A 24,115-nucleotide genomic window follows, 5' to 3' on the forward strand; every position below is an offset into this window, starting at 1 on the left:
ATACTTAAGTGTGACACCCTAAGTGGGCTGAGTGTCCCCAGAGGTCAATGCATAGTGTGTCACTGGAACCAAGCTATACCCAGCTGATGAGCCCTAAAAAGGCCAAATATGTCTTGGGTTGCTTATGTTCCAGTTCAGGTAGGGCCTGGTCTGGCAGTTCAGGCTGGATGATTCCTATTGATGCAGCTTCAGAACTGATGTGCATATCTCTGAATCCAAACTGAGATGGCAAAATAACGATGGACTAGCATGTCACCTTGAGTAATTACCAGTGGCTGAGACTGAGTATCGCATTCCATCTATAACTTTTTTTGTGTACAGCTCTGTCGACATAAAGCAACGACCTCTCCTCTGCCATTGTTCCCTGTCTCTGCTTTTGATGATTCTCCTCCTACCACATATGTAGTCCACCTTCGTTATCAGCACTCTGTTTATTTGTTGCTCATAGTTTTAGTTTAATTGCATCTGTTCTAGGTTAATGGAAAGCATCTGGCAAATTTTCATCAGACTCTAAAGTTTATCAATGGCCTTGTATGTCCTTTGTGTCTTCCAGGTCTCTGGTGAGCATATTTTAGCATCACAAGACATTCAGCATCTTGGAAGTACTTGAACACCTCGAATGCTATGGCATCTCATGACAGCGTGCGCAAGTTCCAGCGGGAGGCCACATGCATCTTGTGCAACCGATTTTTCAGTAACCCTGTGTCCATCGTTTGCGGCCACATCTTCTGTAAGGACTGTATCACTCAGGAGTGGAAGGGTAACAAGACACAGTACTCCTGTCCGAAGTGTGGCAAACGCTACAAAGGCACATTGAAAATCTGGCCTAATGCTGTTGTTGCAGAGTTAGCTGACCTTGCCCGGCAGTTCAAGCCAGAGCATGCAGACCACGGACGTGTGTGCCAGCAACACCTGGAGGAGTTCAAGTTCTTCTGCAAAAATGATCATGTACCCATCTGTCCAGTGTGCCGGGTGTCCAAGGATCACAGTATGCATTCATGTACCACCATAGAAGAGGCTGTCATGGACTATAAGGTGAGTTGTCCTAAAGTGTATGCCATTGGTCCGATGCGACTTAATGTTTTATTGTGTAGAGCTGATTGCTTTTTTAAGGGTGTTTGTCATGGTTAATAACTTATAACTATATAAGTTGTGAGGCAGATATGGATCTGTGTGGCATCAAAGAGTTGTTCTATATTTTTGCTCATGGAAGGGAATATTTACATCTTGACCAGAATTCGTGAACACTGGCCCTGGATGTAGAGATGAGTAATTAGATGTTGACTCCAGAATCCTGGGGTAAGGGCAATCAGCTATCAGAGACTGATTCCTGAATGTTGACTGCTGAAGAGTCGGGAGGCTGATTAATAGGAAGCAGATCTCTGGATTCTGGCATCGAAAAGTGATGTGAAACGTCAGACATTTGAGCCCCAATTTCTTGGGGTAGGTGGCAGCTGAGACATGAAATAAAGATTTTTGAAGACAAAGGATCTGAGATGTATTTATGGTTTCAGGCTTCCTTCTTTATTAACCACGATGTCTGATTAACCTTCTGGCGTCACTACTATAGATATGCATCACCTTTTTACTCAAATATATCAGTTCCATTATTTGACTTACCACATTTTCAGCATTCATCCACATACCAGGACTGCTTTATTTCTGACTCTGCAGGGGAAGTTTCGGGTTCAGATGGACAAACTGAAGCAGAAGAAAGATGAAATGCTCCACCTGAAGGCAACCTTTGACAAGAAATTGAAGGAGCTAGAGGCAAGTCTTTTTTTTTTTCCCTCTGAGCACATAATCCGATGTTATATTAACAGGTCATATGGTGGTGCCTCTTGGCAATAAAATAAGGAAACTTTGTTTTCCTATGTGGGCTTCTTCCAGAGGTGTCATGTGAGTGGCCAGGTGGCATGTGAGTGACCTCGACTAATCTTTGACAGTGCCTTAGGCTCTAGTGTAGTGTCCGCTTCCCACATGAATGTCATCTTAATGCTAGAGCGACCCCAAAACGGGACCTTCTTAAGCTAGTTAATAATAAGAAACATGGACTGCTGGCAGTGCTGACGATTGAGCTATGACAGCACTATGGCAGCGGTCTGACTTCCACCGCAAGTTTGGGGGGTCTTAAGACCGCCACACTCGTAATGAGGGCCTCAATGTCTGTACTTGTCAGTCAAGTACGTTTGTGAGGTATAATTGAAATGGATCATTATCTCTTTGGCAGATGTTTAATATGTAAGTTCACTGATTAATAATTCGGTGACAAACCCAGTTCAAGCTACCTGATCTATGCAATCTGTTACCCTTGCAATTTGATCTACATAAGGCAAACAGCAACAAAACTCAAGATCAGATACTGCCAGCATTGCAGAAGAATCATATGTAAAATTATATCTTCCCCCTTCTCCTCCCATTTTATTAAGTTAAACTATTCTGAAAATGACATCCTTTGGCAGGTCGTTTAACTTGTAGTCCAACCCACCCATAGTGATGATTTACAGTTACTACTGAATAAAGCTGAATGCCACTGGATGCTTAAATGCAACAACATAAAGAATGGACTGGATACAGTAGAAGGATCTGACACCATTGTCTTGTCATGATGCAGATGGTACACATTAGCTATTATTATAAATTTGTATAACCTTTAGATGGCATGTGAATGATGTTAATGCATTGTTATTGCCACCATTGATGAAATAATCACTGTGTACACAATTATGTTTTGATTTATGTACTTACTTTTGATCTATTACAGTTCCTGTCAAGTACTGAGTATGAATTTTACACTTCTGTCATTTTTCTTGTATTCTTTTCATCAGATGCTGTTTAGCATATTTGTTATGTTATGTGTATTTGTAAAGCACACTATCACCCGCAAGTGTATCCTGGTGCTGAGTCAGTGTGCGTGCTAATCCCTGCCTCTGGTAGGTTGGTTAATTGAAAAGACAGGTCTTAAGTTTCTTGTGGAATTCAAGAAGAGAGGAGAAGGCTCTAATGTGGAAAGGGAGGCCACTCCATGCTTTGGAAGTGATGTAAGAGAACGCTTGTCCTTCTGACCTGGTTATGTGTATGAGTTCGATAGTTGCAAGATGGAGTCCTGCGGAGCGGAGGTGTCAGGATGGATCGGTCGAGCCAACAGGAGAGGATGCTCCTTCTCGCACCTGGCAGCCAAGACCTGGAACAACCTCCCCCTGTACCTCAGGACTGCACCGTCACTCAAGAGATTCCGAAGAGAACCAAAGACTTGGATGTTTGAATGACCATTCCTCCACTCTGGGGCCATACAGCTCCAGCGCCTCGAGACCCTCATGGGGATTTTCCGTTCTCTATAAATGTTTGATTGATTGATTGATTGATGATTAGTGGAAGGCGATGCAGCTGTTTAGGTTAGGTTGGCGGGGCATGAGATGTGGAGTGCCTTGAATGTGTGTGTGAGGAGTTTTGATTGAGTGTGTTTATGTGTTGGAAGCCAGCATAGTTCTCTGAGGTGTGGTGTAAAGTGAGTTCTGTGTGGGAGGTTGAGTATGGTTCATTCTCTTAAGTTTTTAATTTTTGATTGGACTCCTCATATGGCTCCACTATTTTGATTATGTTTGAGGGTCTTAGTCTCTTAAAAGCTTTTTCTAGACCCATTGTCACCTTTGCTCCTCACCACGCGGTACCCATTTTAATAAGTACACATCTCACCCTCAAGTGCTTCTTCCTTGATCCAGTCTGTAAACAACACAGTGACTTTGATGGTGGTGTTCATCTGCCTAACTGTGATTACATTCATGGGCAAGGTAAGGAAACACACTTTGGACTTTTCTGCAACTAAATAATTATCCATATACAGTTTTGGTCCTGACTCTTTAAGTGATACTTTCCTACATGTGCTCTATGGACTTTGGTGGACATTCTCTATGTTGATAACTGGCTGAAGAAAATCGTCTTGTAACACTTTTACAATGAAGGCTCTAACTGTGAGAGCCTCTCCCAGAGGTCTTTAGACATTGTTCTCTAGGACCATGGCAGTGTGAGCTTTTCTCAGTGATGCCAACCTCAGCTGCACTATGTTGATTTATTTTAATGTCATGTATTTTATAGTCAAGCATTAGTGGCCTTACTGAAGAAACACATAGCTGTAGAAATCTGAAAATCTTTACAAAAAAGTGAAAGAATGCACTTTGAGCTATGATACATTTGGGCTCAGGAAAAGGTTTGAAACACCAGGTAAGTGAGGGTACTGAGGGGACACTCCCAGAAGCACTGTCCTAGTGTTACAGGACCCACACAGTGTGATCTTCTTTTAGCTGAGTTGTTCATTGCTTTATGGCCTCAGTAGTGTGACCATCACTCTGGAGTACCTTAAAATTGCCATTGGACATCAGCAGTGTTATCATCATCCAGAAGCTTCTAATCAGTGCTGAGGGCCCATATTAGTGAGACCTGACCAGTCTGCCCCACGTATAACATACAAGTTAGACAAGCACAAATCATAAAATATGTTGTTCGTTTATTATGCCCTTCTGCAATGCCTTGCAGTTTCCCATTAAAGCACAGTGTCCCTTTCATTCAGTCTCCATCTCACTAGTTTCACTCAGCTTTGAAATAACTGAGAGCTAAAAACATTGCAGAATCAGGCTTGAAATACACATGTAGTCATTGGTGTACCAGAAAATGATGCCCACACTCCCAGCAGAATGTGACAAGGGGCCTTTGGGCCTCCCATACCACATAGAAGCTACACATTGCCCTTGGGTTGAAAGGGCACCTCCTGAAGAATTGGGGAGCCCTTGCCGGGTTGGGCCCCCCTTCTGCAGCATGGACTGCAGGGTCATTGGTGCACCAGAAAATGATGCCCACACTCCCAGCAGAATGTGATGAGGGGCCTTTGGGCCTCCCATACCACATAGAAGATATTCATTGCCCTTGGGTTGAAAGGGCACCTCCTGAAGAATTGGGGAGCCCTTGCCTGTTTGGGCCCCCCTTCTGCAGCATGGACTGCAGGGGTAAGTTTCACACTCCTGCATTTATTTGAATACCTATCTAGGAACATATTTAGCTGATCCAAAACAGAGTTAATATATTGAATTAACATGGACCTGCCTTATATTAGCACTGATTATAAAATTTCACAGTTGAACATACCTAAAGATCCCCTTACAGTTATGAAATGTTCTTTCTGAATAGCTTAAAACAGGAAGCAGCTCAACCTATGTGGATGCTTTAGCTGCACCATTCAGAAGTGACCAAAGTTTGACACGAAAAGTTGCATTCTTCCATTTAGAGAGGTACCCACCACAATTCCCAAGTAGGTTACATTTCTTTTTCGACTATGTTTAGTAACCCCAAGCATAATACTTCCTGGGTTCAGAACTTAATTTGTTTACGAAAATAGGTCTTGTAGTTTGTCATAATACCCAGGTTGTCATAATACCCAAACAACCCATGATGTCTATCAATTATGATTGTATAAGGAAGGATTGCCAGTTCCTTTCTGGGATAAATAAGTGAAGTCAAGATAGCATGGAAAATTCTGAAACAGAGTGTGAAGAATTCTCATGTTTAGACCAAGCCTGCCACAAAGCGCAAGTTGGGTGGTTGCAAAAGACCTATTCTCCGCTTACTGAAAACTTATAGTGGGCCCATCTATTGCTTACCACTGGTTGGCTCTGTTGTCACTCTTAATTCCTTGCTTCTTATTCAGTGGTTACCTTGTTCATCTTATGTTTGTCCCTTCCCTAGAGCATAGCTTCTTTACTTGTGTCCTTCCACTACTCACTTTTAGGGAACTACTTGATGAGAATGCGTGTGTTTTCCAGTTGTCTCCCTTGTATGACTCTCTCTCCCACTTCATGTTTCTCTCATCCATGTGCTTCTCTCCCCCCATCACACTCCGTGTTGCTCTCTCCTGCCTGTGTACTTATGTCCACTGCACTCTGTGTTGCCCTCACCCATGTACTTCCCCCTTAGTTCTTCAGTCTCTTTTGTGAATCTCCCCCGCCCTCTCTGTTGCCTTCTCACTCTTGTGCTTTATTGCCCTTCTTTGGTTTCACCCACTAACCTAAACTGCACCTCCCATGCCCCACACTCAGTTTTGTTTTCGGAAGATCAGGCAGCAGTGTTGTATTTGACTGCAGATCTGCAATTGTGAAGCATGCACTTGCAGCTTGATGATCTTGTTGACTCAGGTACATTGATGGTGTGTTTTGGTGGACTTTCCAGTTGTTGTGTCCATCTAAGCCTGTTAAGGTCCATGGTCACCAGTGGCATAACAAATCTTGAGCCCTCCCCCCCTGCACAGCACATGGAAGGTTCCCTCTGGATACTGTGTTGAGGGCCCCCCTGGAGCTCGAGACCCCCATCGCACTGAAGGGGCCTTTGTTACGCCACTGATGGTCACCAGTATCTTGTATCTACCTTGGGGTATCCCATTTGCAGTGGCTGAGTTGAAGGATTCAAGAAGGGCATCCTTTGCTTGTCGTAGCCTGTCTGTCATATGAAGGATCTCAAGCAGTACCGATGGAGGGGAAGAGGATAGAGTGGGGCTAGGTGAACTGGGATTGAGGGTATGTAGCTTGCAGAAGGGTTGGGGTTGTTTGGGGAATGCTTTTCTGGTGAAGATTGCTCTAGCTTCCGTCTTCCTCGTTCTATTTGGTTCCTTGAGTGATTTGCTGGTTGCTTGCGCGTCTTCTTCATCTTTCCCCCACCATTGAACAGAGCGACAACAGTAGATTGATTCTCAGCAATGGAATAATACCGAAGCCTTGATATTAAGACCTTTTCAGTGGCAGCAATCTGGCACACCGAAACCGTGGTATTGAGGCCTCTGCCTGGGCTGTTTTTCTTGCAGGGACACCTTCTCCATCTGGTGTCCTAACTTTTGCCATGTTCTTGAGATACCCTCCCCTTTTCAAAGTTATTCCTGCCCATGTTATGAAGAGCCGACTGATCTTGCTGCTTGCAATAGCAGTGTCCGTTCCTAGTTTCTTGGTTCTTTTGTGGGGAGATGTGGAGTGGCCAGCTGTGAGACCAGACAGGTGGGCTGGCCACTTAGGCAGGCCCTCTCTCTTTGTGTTTTTCTAAGTTTGAATGTCCACTACTTCGGGCTCTGGGTTCTCAGTGGGCTGCCCACACAGTCTTTGGCCTCTGCCAGTTGTAGATCGCCCTAGTCATTTCCAGACAGGTCTCTGTTTTAGTATTCTTTAAGACTCTTCTTTTCATAAGTGTGTGAGACATCAAAGACTGGAGGCGGTCAAAGAGTTCCATAAATGTAATCCTAGATCTAGGGAGGTCAGTGGGAAGCTAGTTTCTTGTCTGCTTCTTGTTGTCACAAGATTTGTTGATGGTATTGCACTCATTTTAAGAATTCTGGTGAGCTCTCAGACAATTCTAACCTATGGAAATTGTTGATTCTCTGCTGGAATTTGATGAACCATGTTTGAGAGAAAACTGGTTTCTTTCATGATTTTCTCATAGAGATTAGGGAAGGCAATCCAGGAGTTAAAATATGATCACATTTTCAATAAGTTCACACTGTGTCTCTCAGCCATGTAAGAACAAAGGGCCATATGTACCAACGCATTTTCCCATAGACACAGAATGGGTAAAACCCTTTGATACATCTGGCCCAAAGACTGATACTCTGAGAAAAATATGGTTTTCCACAGCAGCAGCCTGTCGGTTTATTCCTCAGCATTCTACTGTAGCTTTACCATAGTTTTGTAATGAAAAGCTGGATGGCTAACATTCTGTGTGTATGACAAAAGTGTGCCACACTTGAACACCATATTCATGGAATGAAAGATGTAAAATGTAAAGTGTTTTCATTTAGAAATAAACAAAATTAGAGGGTAAGACTTTATTTGGTGTGCTCTAGAAAGCTAAAATTAAGGACACTTTTTTCTGTGAGTTCTCAAATATCTTCCTCATCCATTTAGGTAAGACATTCTGACATGCAGAATGAAACATAGTTCCAGCAGCAGTCCATCAGTCAAGATTCACCACAGAGTTCCAGTGAACATGTAGAGCACTAACATTTTGCATTCAAGACAGAATTAAGGCACTCCTCAACTCTATTGTGAGGGAATAGGAGCTCTTGAACTTAGATTTTGTCTTTAGGAGCAGGCTGAAGTAAACGAGCATTGAGATGTTAATGCAGGTATGAAACCAGTGGGATAAAATATGATATGAGGTATGGGTTTTTAGTAATTTGAGGCATAATTTACTTTTAGAGGGGCTAAAAATAAAAGGAGAGACATCTGCATAATGCATAAGTACAGTATCCCCTTTCCACATCTTTTTACTTAGCCTACCACATTTTCTCAGTCATTTAACAGCTCCATAATAAAAAAAAAAAAGAAGTCACAATTTGAGATATACTTCTACGTACATATCTATATATATCTATATATATCTATATCTATAGGGCATTCGCCAAATAAACGGTTGCATTTCAACTGTCTGGATTGATGGAGATTTTTCTATTGACGCTCGGGCGCTGATATTTTAGGCCCGAACGTTGTGGATGTTCGGTTTGGATATATATATATATATATATATATATATATATATATATATTTTGTGGTCAGGGAAACTAAGGTTGCTCCTGCCTGGCTGGATCAAGCAAATGCAGCTGCTCCAGCCGGGCTGGGGCAATGCCGGCTCAGGATGGGTGTATTCAGGGAGACGGTAGGGCCCCTGGGTCCTTTGGGCACAGGGGTACCCACCTAAGGTCCTGGGGAACAGGGGTCCTAGAGGCCACTATTGGCACGGGCGGGGAGGGCTAGCAATATATTATACAGAAGAGGAGAATGCAACAATATGGCTTGAATACTGATGAAGACCTATATGTCAATTTTTGAAATGTTAGGACCTAATTACGAGTCTGGCACTCACTAGACTGCCAAAGTCGCTGTGGCAGTCAGGACCACTGCTGCTGTGGCAGTCCAACCGCCACATTACGACCCTAACGGTCAGACTGCCAGGGTACCACTGACTTTGCCGGAATCGGTGATCCAGACGGGTTGACGACAGGTGCAAGTCACAATCAGCCATTCAACGCCACCCTGATGATTAGGACCTGGCTGTCCTCCATCCTTTTCATGGCGGTTTTACCACCATGAGAAGGCTGGCAGAGAACAGTTAAAGAGGCCCACCTGCCCAGCACCCTCACAATACTGAGCATTGCGGGGGCGCTGGTGCCCCCTGCGGGCGGCAGTATTGCCGCTGGCTCAATTACAAGCTGGCCACAATGCTACTGCCACTTTCCCGCTGGGCTGACGGGCCGGCAGTAAAAAAAAAAAAGGGATTTTGTCCCTGGTGGTAACCGCCATCAAAGACCGCCACCTTAATACATCGACTGCCAGGGTGGTAACGGCCGCTGGGCTGGAGACTTCGGTCTCCAGCCCGGCGGCCGTCACAATCCCACCCTCTGGATTACGACCCGGCCTACCGCCATGGCTTTTGTGCCAAACTTACCACCACGAAAACCATGGCGGTAGGCACTATCAGTGCCAGGGAATCCATTCCCTGGCACTGATAGGGGTCTCCCCCACCCCCTCCCTCTCCTGTCCCCCGCACATATACACACCCGCAAGCGCACCCATATACACACATGCACACAGGCATACCCACCACTACGCATGCATGCACACATACATACCCACACACCTTCAACACACACCAACATACCTTGTCACACACATGCATTCACAACACACAACACTCACAATCACTCCTTCATGCATGCATTCACACCCGCATGAACGCATTCCAAAACATACACACACACACCCCCCACATACACACAACACCCCCCACCCCCATCTCCTGTCGGAGAACCCGACTTACGTCCTTGGGCTGGCGATTGTCCACGGCGCTGCTGTCAGCAGCAGCGTCCGCCAGCAAAACACCGCCAGGCCGTATCATTGGTCATGATACGGTCAGTGGTGTTTTTCTGGCGTGGCGGTGCTGCTGTCAGCAGTGCCGCCTTACCGCCGTCCGCCGCCATGACCGTCTGGGGTGTTCCGCCAGCAATCTGGCGGTATACCGTTGGCAGTCATGATACGCGTAGATGGCTGGTAGCCACGGCGGCGGTATATTGGTGGCCGTCGCCGTGGCGGTAGTTACGGCCAATGTTGTAATGAGGGCCAAAATGACTCAACAAATACAGGGAGAGTTAAAAATGAAATGCGTAACTGAACTCACACACTGATGTTACGGATCGGGAATTATACATATATCTGTTGTTTTTATAAAAATGCCTATATACCTCAGAATGCAGCATAGCAGGCAGAATTGAGAAAATATATACACTGACACTAAAAAGGGACTTATTCGTTGTGATCAAGCCCGAGATGTTGAAATGCTTCGGTGTTGTCTTTTTCCTCATATCTTTTGTTTAATTGGAAATTGATATTGCCTCAGCCCCTTGAGTGTCCCTATTTTTGGAAACTATGGGGGTCATTATGACCCTGGGGAAAAGTGGAGAAGCGGCGGTAAGACCGCCAACACTCTGGCGGTCTTTTTTTGGTATTATGGTATTATGACCATGGCGGATACCCCCCAAAGGTGGCAGGGCTCCGCTCCCCACCCGACCCCCAACATCACATAACTCACACACACACGACACGCACGCAGGCACAACCAACACACACACGCACAAACACCGACATACATGCCAACATCCACACACACAGTCAGACACACACACCCACATACAAACATACACGCACACATCCATACAGACATACCCACAGACATACATGCACTCATTCCCAAAACACGCAACACCCCCGCAAGCATACACACACCCCCTCTACATACACAGACGCACACCCCCATGCACCCACACAACACCCCCCACCCCCCTTCCCTAACGGACGATCGACTTACCTGTTCCGTCGATCCTCCGGGAGGGGACGGGAGCCATGGGGCTGCTCCGCCGACACCACACCGCCAACAGAACACCGCCACGCCGAATCACAGGACGTGATTCGGTGGGCGGTGTTCTGTTGGCGTGGCGGTGGAGGTGGAGCAACCTCCACTTCCCGACCGCCCGCCAGTATGGCTGTTGGCGGCTCTCCGTCGGGAAAAGGACGGAGAGCAGCCAACAGTCATAATACGCCGAGCGGCAAACCGCACTACTGGCGGTCTTCCACACGGCGGTCCCTCGAGGTTGTAATGATCACCTATATGTATGTATGCTCAGCAATGCGGCCACACACCGCAACGCGCTCTACAGTTGGTACGTTATGCAAGAGCTGGCCGTGCTCTCAGTCAATATGAAATCCAAAATGTTATGACAGTGCACACTGTTAAGGTTAATTGACTTGACTTCATTTATTTGTTAAGTGCAAAAGACAAAGGTGGTCATTACAACCTCGGCGGTCTTTTTACAAGACAGTAGAGAGGTAGTAGTGTTAAAGTACATGTAGTAGGCAGGTTTGTATTCTAACCTGTGTCTCACTGGAAGTATGGCAGGATCACCGAGTTCCTGTTGTCGATGTCCTCTTCTTCTGCTTCCTCGTCTTCACTGTCCACAGGCTCCACAGCTGCCACAACACCTCCATCTGGACCATCCTCCTGCAGAAAAGGCACCTGTCGTCGCAAAGCCAAGTTGTGAAGCATACAGCAGGCCACGATGATCTGGCACACCATCTTTGGTGAGTAGAATAGGGAACCACCTGTCATATTGAGGCACCTGAACCTGGCCTTCAGGAGGCCGAAGGCCCTCTCTATAATCCTCCTAGTTTGCCCATGGGCCTTATTGTAGCGTTCCTCTGCCCTTGTCCTGGGATTCCTCACTGGGGTCAGTAGCCATGACAGGTTGGGGTAACCAGAGTCACCTGCAAATGGCGAGGGACAACTGTTAGACACACTAACCTGTAGGGATATCCCCAGACCCAGACAACCATTCCCACTGACTTGCTTCCAGGTGCTCACCTAATAGCCACACACGGTGCTTCTGGAGTTGACCCATCACATAAGGGATGCTGCTATTCCGCAGAATGTAAGCGTCATGCACTGAGCCAGGGAATTTGGCATTCACATGGGAGATGCACTGGTCTGCCAAACACACCATCTGCACATTCATCGAATGATAACTCTTCCGGTTTCTGTACACCTGTTTACTCCTGTGGCGGGGTACCAAAGCCACATGTGTCCCATCAATGGCACCTATGATGTTGGGGATATGTCCCAGGGCATAGAAGTCACCTTTGACTGTAGGCAAATCCTCCACCTGAGGGAAAATGATGTAGCTCCGCATGTGTTTCAGCAGGGCAGACAACACTCTGGACAACACGTTGGAAAACATAGGCTGGGACATCCCTGATGCTATGGCCACTGTTGTTTGAAATGACCCACTTGCAAGGAAATGGAGTACTGACAGCACCTGCACTAGAGGGGGGATTCCTGTGGGATGGCGGATAGCTGACATCAGGTCTGGCTCCAACTGGGCACACAGTTCCAGGATTGTGGCACGATCAAGCCTGTAGGTGATGATCACATGTCTTTCCTCCATTGTCGACAGGTCCACCAGCGGTCTGTACACCGGAGGATGCCGCCATCTCCTCACATGTCTCAGCGGACAGTGCCTATGAAGGACAACAGCGAGCACAGAGTCAACCAACTCAGAGGTATGTACACACAGCTTACACAGAGCACGATTCATAATCTGAAATTTGCATCCAAAATTGTGTGTTTAGGCAAGGCCTAGGTATGTGTGACGCAGTTAAAAATTAAGCCATGTGGGCCCCTGAAATGGCGGCTGCCTGACCTGTAAAGTGGGACAATGGGATGTGAGGTAACTGCTCTGGCGTTGTACACTGTCGTGGTGGGCGGTCGAAGACCGCCGCGCAATTCTGCATTGGTTAACATTGGACCCTACGGGTCCCAGGAGCCAATGACGATGTACGCCGGCGGTGACGGTACGCACCGCCGCAGACGTGACCGCCATTTTCTATCTGTTCAATCACTCAATACCTGATCTTCGACAGGAGAGGACGTACATTGCAAGTGCTGCTGTGACCTCAGTCTGGAAGAGACAATGGCTTTTGCGTCTGGGGGAAGGGCCCCTGCCCTCACCACGGAGGAGTTGGAGAAACTCGTGGATGGGGTCCTCCCCCAGTACATGCTACTCTACGGTCCTCCAGACAAACATGTAAGTACACCGGGAGCATGCTGTATGGGCTATGCCTGTGTGGAGTGGGGTGGATGAAAGATGGGGAGGGGGGGAATGAGGCGTGCATGAAACAACGGTGAGTGCATGTGCCACATGGCAAGGGTAGGGATGGGGGCCAATGACTGTGACGGTGCAGTTTGTACTAACTTCTCTTTTTCCCCTGTACAATTCATGTAGGGCAGCGCCCACCAGAAGAAGGACATCTGGCGTGCCATCGCCAAGGACGTCCAGACCCTGGGGGTCTAATACAGACGGAGCACCCACTGCCGTAAGAGATGGGAGGACATTCGCCGCTGGAGCAAGAAGATGGCGGAGGCCCAGCTGGGGATGGCCTCCCAACGTGGGGTGGTGCCCGTCGCACCTTGACACCCCTGATGTTCAGGATCCTGGCGGTGGCGTACCCGGAGTTGGATGGGCGCTTGAGGGCATCACAGCAGCCACAAGGGGGTGAGTACACTCATTCAGCTGATTCAGCACGCAGTGGAGTGGTCTGGGTGGGGGAGGTGGGCTGTGGGTTTCCCTAGGCCAGGGCGAGTGTGCTAGTTAGGTCCCCTTCTTCTGGCAGACTCTATGGCACCCCACCCCACTTGTGTACAGTGCCAACTACACCTAGTCAGGCTCCTGTGACATCCATGTGTGCAGATGTCGGCCATAGCCTTGTAGGCCATGTCCCAGGGAATGAATAGTGGACCCCAAGTGCGCGGTGTAGTGCAGGAGGCTTCTCTGTCTGTCGTGTCCGCCAACGGTAGTGGTAATGCATGCACTCAACATGTCTTTCTTCTGTCCTCCCCCCCCCCTTTTTGTGGTCTCCCTGTTCTTGTGTGCATTAGCATCATCAGGCGGAGGAGCAGTGGCACCGGAGCAGGAGGGAGCTGCATCCCACATGGCCATGGAGGGCGACACTACGGAGTCTGAATTCACCAGTGGGACGGAGGGCGAGGGGAGCTCCACGGCGGGGACAGGAGCTGACACCAGTGATACGGACTCGTCCTCTGATGGGAGCTCCCTTGTGGTGGCGGCCACATCTGTGCCCCCCGCATCTACAGGTACAGCCGCCACTCCCCCTACCAGCACCGCCCTCCCAGCAGCCCCTCAGCCTTTGCCCTGTGCCCGCTCACCCAGAAGGGTGGGCATCAACTTCGCCCCAGGCACCTCAGTCACCCGTGCTGCCCTCAGTGAGGAGACCATTGACCTCCTCAGGTCCCTCACTGTTTGGCAGTCTACCATTTTGAATGCCATCCAGGGTGTAGAGAGGCAGTTACAACAAACCAATGCATTCCTGGAGGGCAGTCATTCTGGTCAGGCAGCCCTTCAGCGAGCATTTCAGACTCTGGCCTCAGCACTGATGGCGGCCATTGTCCATGTCTCTAGCCTCCCCCTCCAACTTCCTCCACCCAGACCCAATCCCCTGTACCTCAGCCTATCCCAAGCACACCATCAGACCTGCATGCACACACCTCAACACACAAAGGAAGCTCAGGCAAACATAAGCACCACACATCCCACAGGTACTCACGCAAGCATCACACACATGCAGACACACCAACATCCACTGCCTCCACTGTGTCCCCCTCCTCCTCGTCTCCCTCCTCCCTCCCAGTCTCGTCTTCACTCACACCTGCATGCACTACATCTACAGCCACTACTTCCTTCACCAGCACACTCACCACCACACCACGCTCACGTGCAGTCACCACACCCACTACCATTCACACGTCCCCTGTGTCCTCTCCCAGTTTGTCTGTGACGCCACCTCCCAAGGTGCACAAATGCAGGCACACACCCACCCAACAGCCATCCACCTCACGACAGCCTCCAGCGCATGCACCTTCACCCAAAGTCACCAAACGTACACCTTCTACAACCACAACCTCTTCCTCCACTCCCAAACCCCCTCCAGCTACCCGTCCCAGTGTTCCCAAGAAACTTTTCCTGTCCACCCTTCACCTCTTTCCCTCACCTCCCCCCACCCTGTGAGTCTCCTAGGGCCCGACTCTCCAGGTCCCAACCTAGCACCTCAGCCACAACATCTCCGGGACCAGTGGTGCCAGTAATCACCGGATTCTGGAGTGCACAAGGCAGCAGGGCAGCCAGTGTGGCAAGGAGCCACAGCACGGACAGTCCCCCACCTGTCAAGCATCAAAAGTTGGCCAGTGCCCGGCGGGAGAGGGGGAAGACTCCATCTACCAAAGCTGCTCCCAGGGGTACAGGTGGGAGTGTGGAGTCAGCTGCGACACCTTCCATAGTGGGGAAGGGGCACAACAAACTCAGCAAGTCTGGGAAGAGCAGCATGGCAGAGAAGACCGCCATCAGCCCCTCTGCCCAGGAGGTCACCGCCATCAGCCCCGCTGCCCAGGAGGCAACCGCCATCAGCCCCGCTGCCCAGGAGGCCACCGCCATCAGCCCCGCTGGGCCAGACAGGAACGCCAGCACAAGCCCCGCTGGGCCAGACAGGACCGCCAGCACCAGCACTGCTGGGCCACAAAGGACCACCAGCACCAGCCCCGCTGGACCAGAAAGGACCGCCAGCACCAGCCCCACTGGGCCAGACAGGACCGCCAGCACCAGCCCCGCTGGGCCAGAAAGGACTTCCAGCACCAGCCTCGCTGGGCCAGAAAGGACCGCCAGCACCAGCCCTGTTGGGCCAGACAGGACCGCCAGCACCAGCCCCGATGGGCCAGAAAGGACCGCCAGCACCAGCCCCGCTGGGCCAGACAGGACCGCCAGCACCAGCCCCGTTGGGCCAGAAAGGACCGCCAGCACAAGCCCCGCTGGGCCAGACAGGACCGCCAGCAGCTGAGTCGCTGCCAAGGACCCCGCCGCAACAAGCACCGCTGAACATGACACCGCCACCACAAGCACCGCTGCCAAGGACACCGGCCCCACAAGCACCGCTGAACAGGACACTGCCGCCACAGGCACCGCTGCAAAGGACACCGCCGTCATAAGCACCGCTGAACAGGACACCGCTGCCACAAGCACCGCTGAACAGGACACCGCCGCCACAAGCACCGCTGGCCCATGAGCGCCAAGGGCACTGACGCTACTGAGTCTGCCACGAGCAGGATGAAGCACTCTGGGCACAAAGCCCCCGCCAGAACCAGTGGAGATTTACATCCACTACCTCTGTCCTTGACAGGATGAAGCACTCTGGGCACAAAGCCCCCTCCAGAACCACTGGAGAAAGGCATCCACTACCTCTGTCCTTGGCAGGATGAAGCACTCTGGGCACAAAGCCCCCTCCAGAACCAGTGGAGACTGTTATCCACTTGAGAGACTGTGGCTTTGCACTCCCCAGGATTGCACAGTGGGCAAACCACCAACTGTAGAGACTTGTGAGACTGTGGCTTTGCACTCCCCAGGATTCCACAGTGGGCAAACCACCCACTGTAGAGACTTGAGAGACTGTGGCTTTGCACTCCCCAGGATTGAACAGTGGGCAAACCACCCACTGTAGAGACTTGAGAGACTGTGGCTTTGCACTCCCCAGGATTGCACAGTGGGCAAACCACCCCCTGTAGAGACTTGAGAGACTGTGGCTTTGCACTCACCAGGATTGCACAGTGGGCAAACCACCCACTGTAGAGACTTGAGAGACTGTGGCTTTGCACTCCCCAGGATTGAACAGTGGGCAAACCACCCACTGTAGAGACTTGAGAGACTGTGGCTTCCCACTCCCCAGGATTGAACAGTGGGCATGGGCCCCCCTCGTGGATTTGGCGTTGTGCACTCAACTGGCTGAGGTGCCCCCCCTTTCCCTTCCCCCTGAGGTGCCTGTTTTATTTCTATCTGATGCCCCTGCAGTGTTCTCTCCGTCATGTTCGGGTATTGAGTGTGGGCCTCGCTATGCAGCGTGGGCCCAGTGTTCCACGGACTTCAATGGAGCAATACCTGGACTACTATTCTTGGTGTATATATATTTGTTTATACTGTATATATGCATGTATATATATATATATATATATATATATATATATATATATATATACATATATATATATATTTGCGTACTGGATTTTAATAGATTACAATGGTTACACTCATTTCCTTTTGTCTTTTCATTCTTCCGGTGGGTTTGGGGGGTGTAACTATAATGTATCATGCTGTATTAGTGTGTGTGTTGTCGTGGGTGAGGGTGGGGTTGGGGGTGTTGCGTGTTAGGTGTGTGTGTCCCTGTTTTTCCCTCCCTCCTCCCCTGTGTCGTAGGTGCAGTACTCACCGTTGGCGTTCGTGCTCCTGATAGAGGAGCAAGAAGATAAGGGCAGGAAAAATGTGAAGCTCTGGTTCCATGGCGTCCTGGTTCCTCGTGGGGTGTGTAGAGGTGAGCGTTTTCCCTTCGAAGTCCTGTTTCGGCCATGTTTATGTTGGTGGTGAATCCGCCCCGGAAAAGGTAACGGATTGGTAGGTTGTGATACTGTGGGCGGTACATTGTATCCCTCCTGTCTGTTGCGGTGACCACTGCGCTGTTTGTTTGTACCGCCGTGGCGGTCGGAGTGATAAAGTGGCTGTCTTTGTTAGCGGTTTCCGCCACAGTCGTGATTCAATTTATTTTTCCCGCCGGCCTGTTGGCGGTCTTACCACCGCTTTAACACCGACCGCCAGGGTTGTAATGACCACCTTTGTCTTTTGCACTTAACAAATAAATGAAGTCAAGTCAATTAACCTTAACAGTGTGCGCTGCCATCAAATTTTGGATTTTATATATATATATATATATATATATATATATAGATCCACACATAACTCAGAAGCATAAAGCAAGGTGATTTAATAAAGTTCCCTAATCACCAACTGGCTGTTGGTGCCAGTTGGTGATTAGGGACTTTATTAAATCACTTTGCCTTAGTTGAAGTGTTGGCATCCAATCAGATCTCAGCATGAGATCAGGAGGGTTTGCGGATCGTTCGTGACCCTATATATACAAATTTGAATTTTTTTTAATAGCTAAAAAAACTACTGAACACATTCACACCAAATAACAAAAAGGTCTCTTTCTGAACCAGGAGCTACCTTTCTGCCAAATTTGGTGTAATTCCATCCAGCAGTTTGGGCTGTAGTCGTGTTCAAATTCCCTATGAAAAAATGCAAGAGGAAAATGCATTTTGGGACACCTCCCCCCTTTTTTCTCGGCCCCCGCTTGACAGATGACCCTGAACTTTCCAGACAGTACCTGAAGTGGGCGTTTTTTTTTTTTGTACAAAATTTTGTGATGATTCATAAACCGGCGCCAAAGATATAAGGAAGTTTAAAAAAAATATACTTTTTCTGTAGAAACTAGGACCGAACTATAATTACCTATATATATATATATATATATATATGTATATATATATATATATATATACACACCCACACACATTTAAGCTAAAATGGTTAAGTAATAGTTATGGTAATGAACATCCTTCCACCACTTTCAGTAGCCCACAGAAATCTTGCACTGCTTGCAAGAAATACGGGCGCTCACGGAGCTGACTGCAAATCTATTTATGGAAATCCCAAAGGGGTCACTAAAGCTTCTTGCAAGCCTAACCGCTTAGCTGTGCACACTTCAGCATTTGCAATATAAAAGATTTCCAGACCTCTATGAGTGCAAGATTTCTGTGGAAAAAATAGTATAGCCAGGGAAGACGTATTTATTCTATACACATCTAATCCACATACTCGAAAACAGAGACCATTTGTTGTTTCTTTATGTTTTATCATGATTCTGGGCTGTACTATATAAAACTTATGCACTAAACTGTTGATTTTCTGACTTAATAAATTGTAGTGTAGACAGGTCTGTTTCAGCAAAGGCGGTGAATGGGTGCTAAATATTCATGATATAGCCACTGATCATTCTGTATGAATAGGTGTTGCTTCTATAGGCATACGTTTCAAATCATTGCAATATAAAACTAAGAACAGTAGTGTTGGGTGCAGTGCATTGTATGCACTTGTGCGGCTTTGACAGATGAAGACACCAGAGTTGTAAACGTGCAGCAAAATCAGTTTTAATTGAACAATAGAAACCATATCTTTAGGTCACTACCCCATGCAATGCTACATTTGTATGTGTTTACCAACTGTCTGTGCAATATTACTGCAGGTTATTAAGCCAAGCCTGCTGCATTGGCCCCTACACCCCATCACTCATTCTGTGGATGCCTGTGTTGTGCTTATTCTGGTTTGATTTTTAACTGAATGACTCCCTCATCAATCTTCCAGAGAAAAGCAGCTGAGGAGCACCACAGGGTACAGACGGAGTTTGGGAGGCAGCAGATCCTTTTGGAGGATGAGAAAAAGATCATCCTTTTCCAAATAGCAAAAGAGGAGAATGACTGGAAGCAGAAGTTGGAAACCAAAATCAGCAAGGTGTCTTCTCAGACGCATGGCCTAGAAATGCTGATGGCCGAGATTGAAGAAAAGAATGAGGAGAAAGGCGCACAGCTGCTTTTGGTGAGTCTCTGTTATGAGTGTCTGTATCTTGATCCTCTGGACTGGGTAGCTCTAGGGCAGGGGTACGTACATGCTAAAACAGTGTGTATGAGTTAAGTGAGATTGGCTGAGTATTATAGGCCTATGGAGATATTTATGAATAATGACTAGCTCTACCTAAGAATACCATCCTGGCACACTTTACAAGGAATCTCTTTTTAACATTTGCCTATACAAAGACACATTTAGGTTATAGTAAAATGTAGTCAATTAAACTCTTACAATGATGTTGCAGTAGCAGCATTCACTTACTTTTTAATGCTCTATTTTAAATTGACAAAATAAAATAAAATAGAGCAGCAAGTACATATCATAAATTTAACTAGAACGCACAACACTCGTTTCAGTGATCCAGTCTGCCTTTTCAGTCCCAGAGGTCACTGCCTTGGCAGTCATTAGGGAGTTTATTTTACTATTCAGTGCAGTTAAGATGTCTGAACATTGGGCCCCAATTTCTTTTAGTTTTTAATTGTGTTTTTTCCGCTTTTTTACCAGGTATATCAGAATTACTTTTTTCACAGGCCATTTATAACGTTTGATGGTAGGATGAGTGGGATGTTATTGTTCTCCAGGACTGAATCTTTCATTGATTCACATGCTTGAATTCTTCCCCATCATCGGACCAGGAACTCCTGGTAAAAGTATAAATAGCAGTGCAAATACAATTATTATTTTGCATTTACATTCAGTGAATCTTTAATTCAGCCTATCCACATCATTCTAATGATCCAAGCCCCAGCCAGTCAGAATCTACCCTCCTCGACTGTTCCCCTGCTGATGCTTCCAACTGTCTAACGCACGTCAGGCGTGAGAAACCCTGTTTGACAGCTCAGTGGAGAGAAACATTATGGCTGAGCCAGCACTTAAAAAGTCTTTATTTAAGACATATAAATCTTGTGGAAAGAAGATTTATGTGGAGGATCCACATACAAAATTTATACTGCCTATACCCTGAGCATTAATTGGCAAATTGCAGTATTTGTGAAACGTTTTCCACAAATACTTTATGGTTCAAATTTCTTTATTGAGTTTCATGAAAGGAAAAGAAACAAAGGGTGACGCAGCACCCACCAAACGTTGAATTGAAGGCAAACGGTCTATCGAGCAACTCCCCACCCACACCCCCAGGTGCACTTGTTTGCTATCACAAATGTATACATGGTTGTTAATTTAGCCTCCCTCTACTGCGCATCCCTGGGAGTTGCTGTCTTCGGGGAGGCGTAGAAGTCGTAGATATTTAGGGCTGGTCAGTTCTCTGAACTCTCCGAAGAGGAGAGTCAGAAAGGGTCGCCATAGCTCTCTGTAAGCTTGCCCCTCTGCAGTAAGGGTAAGTGTGAGCATTTCCATCCCCAAGATCTGCCATAGACGATGTAACCAACCCAGCTGTGTAGGGACCTGTGGAGAACCCCAGTGTGCCAGAATGTTCTGTAGGGCTGTGCCTAAGGCTAGGCTAATCTGGCGCCCCCTCAAGGACTTGAGTGAGAACGTCAGAGAGTTTGGACGGCCCAGTACGATGTAAACCGGGAACCTCAGGAGCTGGGTGTGCATATGGCGGTCAATTTCATCCACGATGCCCTCCCAGTAAGAAGCCCGCTTTGGGCAATCCCATAGAAGATGGGTCAATGTGCCTGGGTCTCCGCATCCCCTCCAGCACAGGGGTGAGCGTGAGTGATCACACTCGTGGAGCTGGCCGGGTTGAGATACCAGTAGCTGGCTATCTTCATTTGCGGTCCCTGTGCTACCTGTACAGTGTGCTGTGTGGCGTGCCCTGTAATAGTTCGCCTCACACTCCATGGATGCTAAGGGTCTACCTAGTTCTGCCTCCCATCTTGCCAGGCTTGGGATTCTGGATTGCAGGGGCGCTTGTAGTATGTCATGTAGGTCTGAGATTATATGCTTGTTTGTCGTCTTCGTTAGTAGCCATTTCTCGTATTGCGTGAGGGGTGGGCTCCCCCCTTCCCGAGTTGAAGGGTTCATCACCCAGTGGCAAATCTGGAGGTAGCGCATTTGGCAGGGAGTGGTTGTCCCTTAAGCTTTCAAAGGGTAGTAGACCTTCCTCATTGAACAAATGTCTGATGGATCAGCATGTTGGGGAGGTCCAGGATCTGAAGGATCCTTGATTCAAACCCAGCGTGAAGTCCAGGTTCACCACTATGAGCATCATAGAAGAGGGGAAAGATGTCAGTCCTCTAGTGCATTCTGCTTGGTGTCCCATGCCTTCATAGTTGCTCTAGTTACAGAGTAAGAGTATAGTCCCCAGAGTGAATGGCGGCGCTGGAGAAAGGGGATCTTCCTGAGGGGGTTCCCAGCATTGCACGGTTCATGAATAGCCATCGTCTCTCCATCTCCGGTCAGGACCACTCAACCAGGTACCAAAGGTGGGTCGCCCTGTAGTATTGCTGATGGTCAGAGATCCCTAGGCCCCCCATAAGCGGGGGTTGGTAAGCTTCTAACCATTTTAGGTTTCCCCCCAGCCCATATAAAGTGATTAACTTCTCTCTGTAATGCCTGAAGGGAGCCGGGATCGCCTGAAAGAGGAACAAGGCCCTGGGTAGGACTGACATCTTTATGGCTGCTATTCTGCCTAGCCATGAGATAGGAAGAAGTCTCCATTGGGTCAGGTCTTTTTTGACACTCTGGAGCAGACGCTGATAATTCAGCTTTGAAGACTCTGCGATGGTCCTTGCAATCTGTATGCCCAAGTATGAGATGGAGTGCTGCTGCCCTTGAAACGGGTTCGTTGAACCATCGAGTCCATCTTTATTTTGGGAGCGTGAGACTTAGGGCTAGATGTATGAAAACGTTTTGCACTCGCAAACGGTGTGAATCCGTAAATTCGGCCGTTTGCGAGTGCAAAACAGTGGTCTGCGATGCATGAAAGGCATTCGCAGACCACAAATAAGAAATCGCTAAAATTGCGATTTCTTGCGTTGCGACCTGGAAATTGCGAATCGCAATTTGTGATTCGCAAAATCCAGGTCGCAAGGCTATGCTGCAAAAAATCGAAAATTGCGATTTTTCACAGAATGCCATTTTGCACTTGCAGGTGGTAACCTGGTGCAAAATTTTAAAATGCATTTAAAATGCATTTTTTAATTTAACATGTAAAGCACACATGCCCTTTTGGCATGTGTGCACCTTACATGTCCCCCAAAACATTTTTGGGGTGCAGCAGAGGGGGCCATAGGCCCCCAGCACCCTGGGGATTTGCATTTCCAAAATTGCAATTTCTGGTTCAGAAATCGCAATTTTGGAAATGCAAAAAATTTGCAGCTATGGGCCAACAGGCCCATAGCTGCGAATGGGGCCGGTATCGCAATTTGAGATTCGGTAATTGCATTTGCGATTTTTAAGAAATCGCTATTACCGAATCGCAAAGGGCCGTGATGATACATCTGCCCCTAAGTGCCTGTGATTTTGAGAGGTTCATCCTGGAACCCGACACCCCCCCAAAAGCCTTCACCTCCTTCAAAAAGTCTGAGCGTGCCCTTAGCAGGTCATCCAGGGCCACCACCATGTCGTCCATGTAAAGTGCGATTGCGTGTTCTTCCACACCGAAAATAGCCCCGGTGATCTCTGGGCTATCCCTCAGCCGCTGCGCAAAGAGCTCCATGTAGAGCGCGAACAGCAGGGGGGAAAGCGGGCATCCCTGTCGGGTCCCGCAGCCGATTGGGACCCCGTTGACTCTGACTGAGGCCATCGGGTTGCTGTATGCACTCGCTATCCATGCTCGGAACCTAGGCCCCAAGCTAAAGTGTTCCAGGGTTGCCAGGAGGTGTGGCCAATGGATGCGATCGAACGCCTTTTCAGCGTCTATGCTAAGGAGCATCAGTTCGCTCCCTGAACTTTGGGCTCCGTCTAGTATGTGCATGATCCGCTTTGTGTTGTCCCCGCATTGCATCTGCAGAATGAACCCCGCCTGGTCCGGGTCCATTAGCCCAGGCATAAAGGGGTTCAGGGAGAAAGCCAGAATGCCCATGAGAAGCTTGATGTCCACGTTAAGTAGGGAGATAGGTTTGTAAGACCCACAGTGTGTGGTGTCCTTCCCATCCTTTGGAGTGACCACAATGGATGCATCCCACATGGATAGCGGTATCGTGCCCGGGCCCGAAATGGCGATGAATAGGCGAGTCAGTATCGGGGCGAGACTATTGTAGAAGGTTTTGTAGAACAGGCCTGGGAGCCATCTTCGAGTCTTCCAACCTGGCTATTGCGGAGATGACCTCATCTATTCAGATGGGGGCCTCAAGCGGGGACGCCTCCTCCACCGATATTTGAGTTGTGCGGACTTGAGATACTGACAAGAGGTGGTTAGGCTGGAGCCTTGGGGGGAGTACAAGTCCCAATAAAAGTCTTGGAAGGCCGCTGCTATATGTGTGTCACTGACCACCTTGGACCCATCTTGGGCCTTGATTGCCTCCACCATAATTGATTGCCTCTGGGCTTGAAGCTTATTAGCCA

The 24,115-nt window shown here is 48.2% G+C and overlaps 1 protein-coding gene across 1 annotated transcript; it reads left to right on the forward strand.

The window, feature by feature from the left end:
• Window positions 1–624: 624 nt before the first annotated feature.
• Window positions 625–22,186, forward strand: LOC138301482 (E3 ubiquitin-protein ligase TRIM17-like). The gene is made up of 4 exons (XM_069241994.1): window positions 625–1,035; window positions 1,675–1,770; window positions 19,385–19,615; window positions 22,169–22,186. The coding sequence occupies exons 1-4, from the start codon at window positions 625–627 to the stop codon at window positions 22,184–22,186; spliced, it is 756 nt and encodes a 251-aa protein (XP_069098095.1).
• Window positions 22,187–24,115: the final 1,929 nt, after the last annotated feature.

The sequence above is a fragment of the Pleurodeles waltl genome, chromosome 6 (assembly GCF_031143425.1).
Source record: "Pleurodeles waltl isolate 20211129_DDA chromosome 6, aPleWal1.hap1.20221129, whole genome shotgun sequence".
Classification (NCBI taxonomy): Eukaryota; Metazoa; Chordata; class Amphibia; order Caudata; family Salamandridae; genus Pleurodeles; species Pleurodeles waltl.

What these genes read in the sequence shown, in the direction of transcription:
- LOC138301482 (XM_069241994.1), top strand. Translation starts at nt 625, where the DNA reads ATGGCATCTCATGACAGCGTGCGCAAGTTCCAGCGGGAGGCCACATGC. An exon ending in AGGCTGTCATGGACTATAAG is followed by an intron (nt 1,036 to 1,674) that starts GTGAGTTGTCCT and finishes CTGACTCTGCAG; the next exon opens with GGGAAGTTTCGGGTTCAGAT. An exon ending in AGAAATTGAAGGAGCTAGAG is followed by an intron (nt 1,771 to 19,384) that starts GCAAGTCTTTTT and finishes TCAATCTTCCAG; the next exon opens with AGAAAAGCAGCTGAGGAGCA.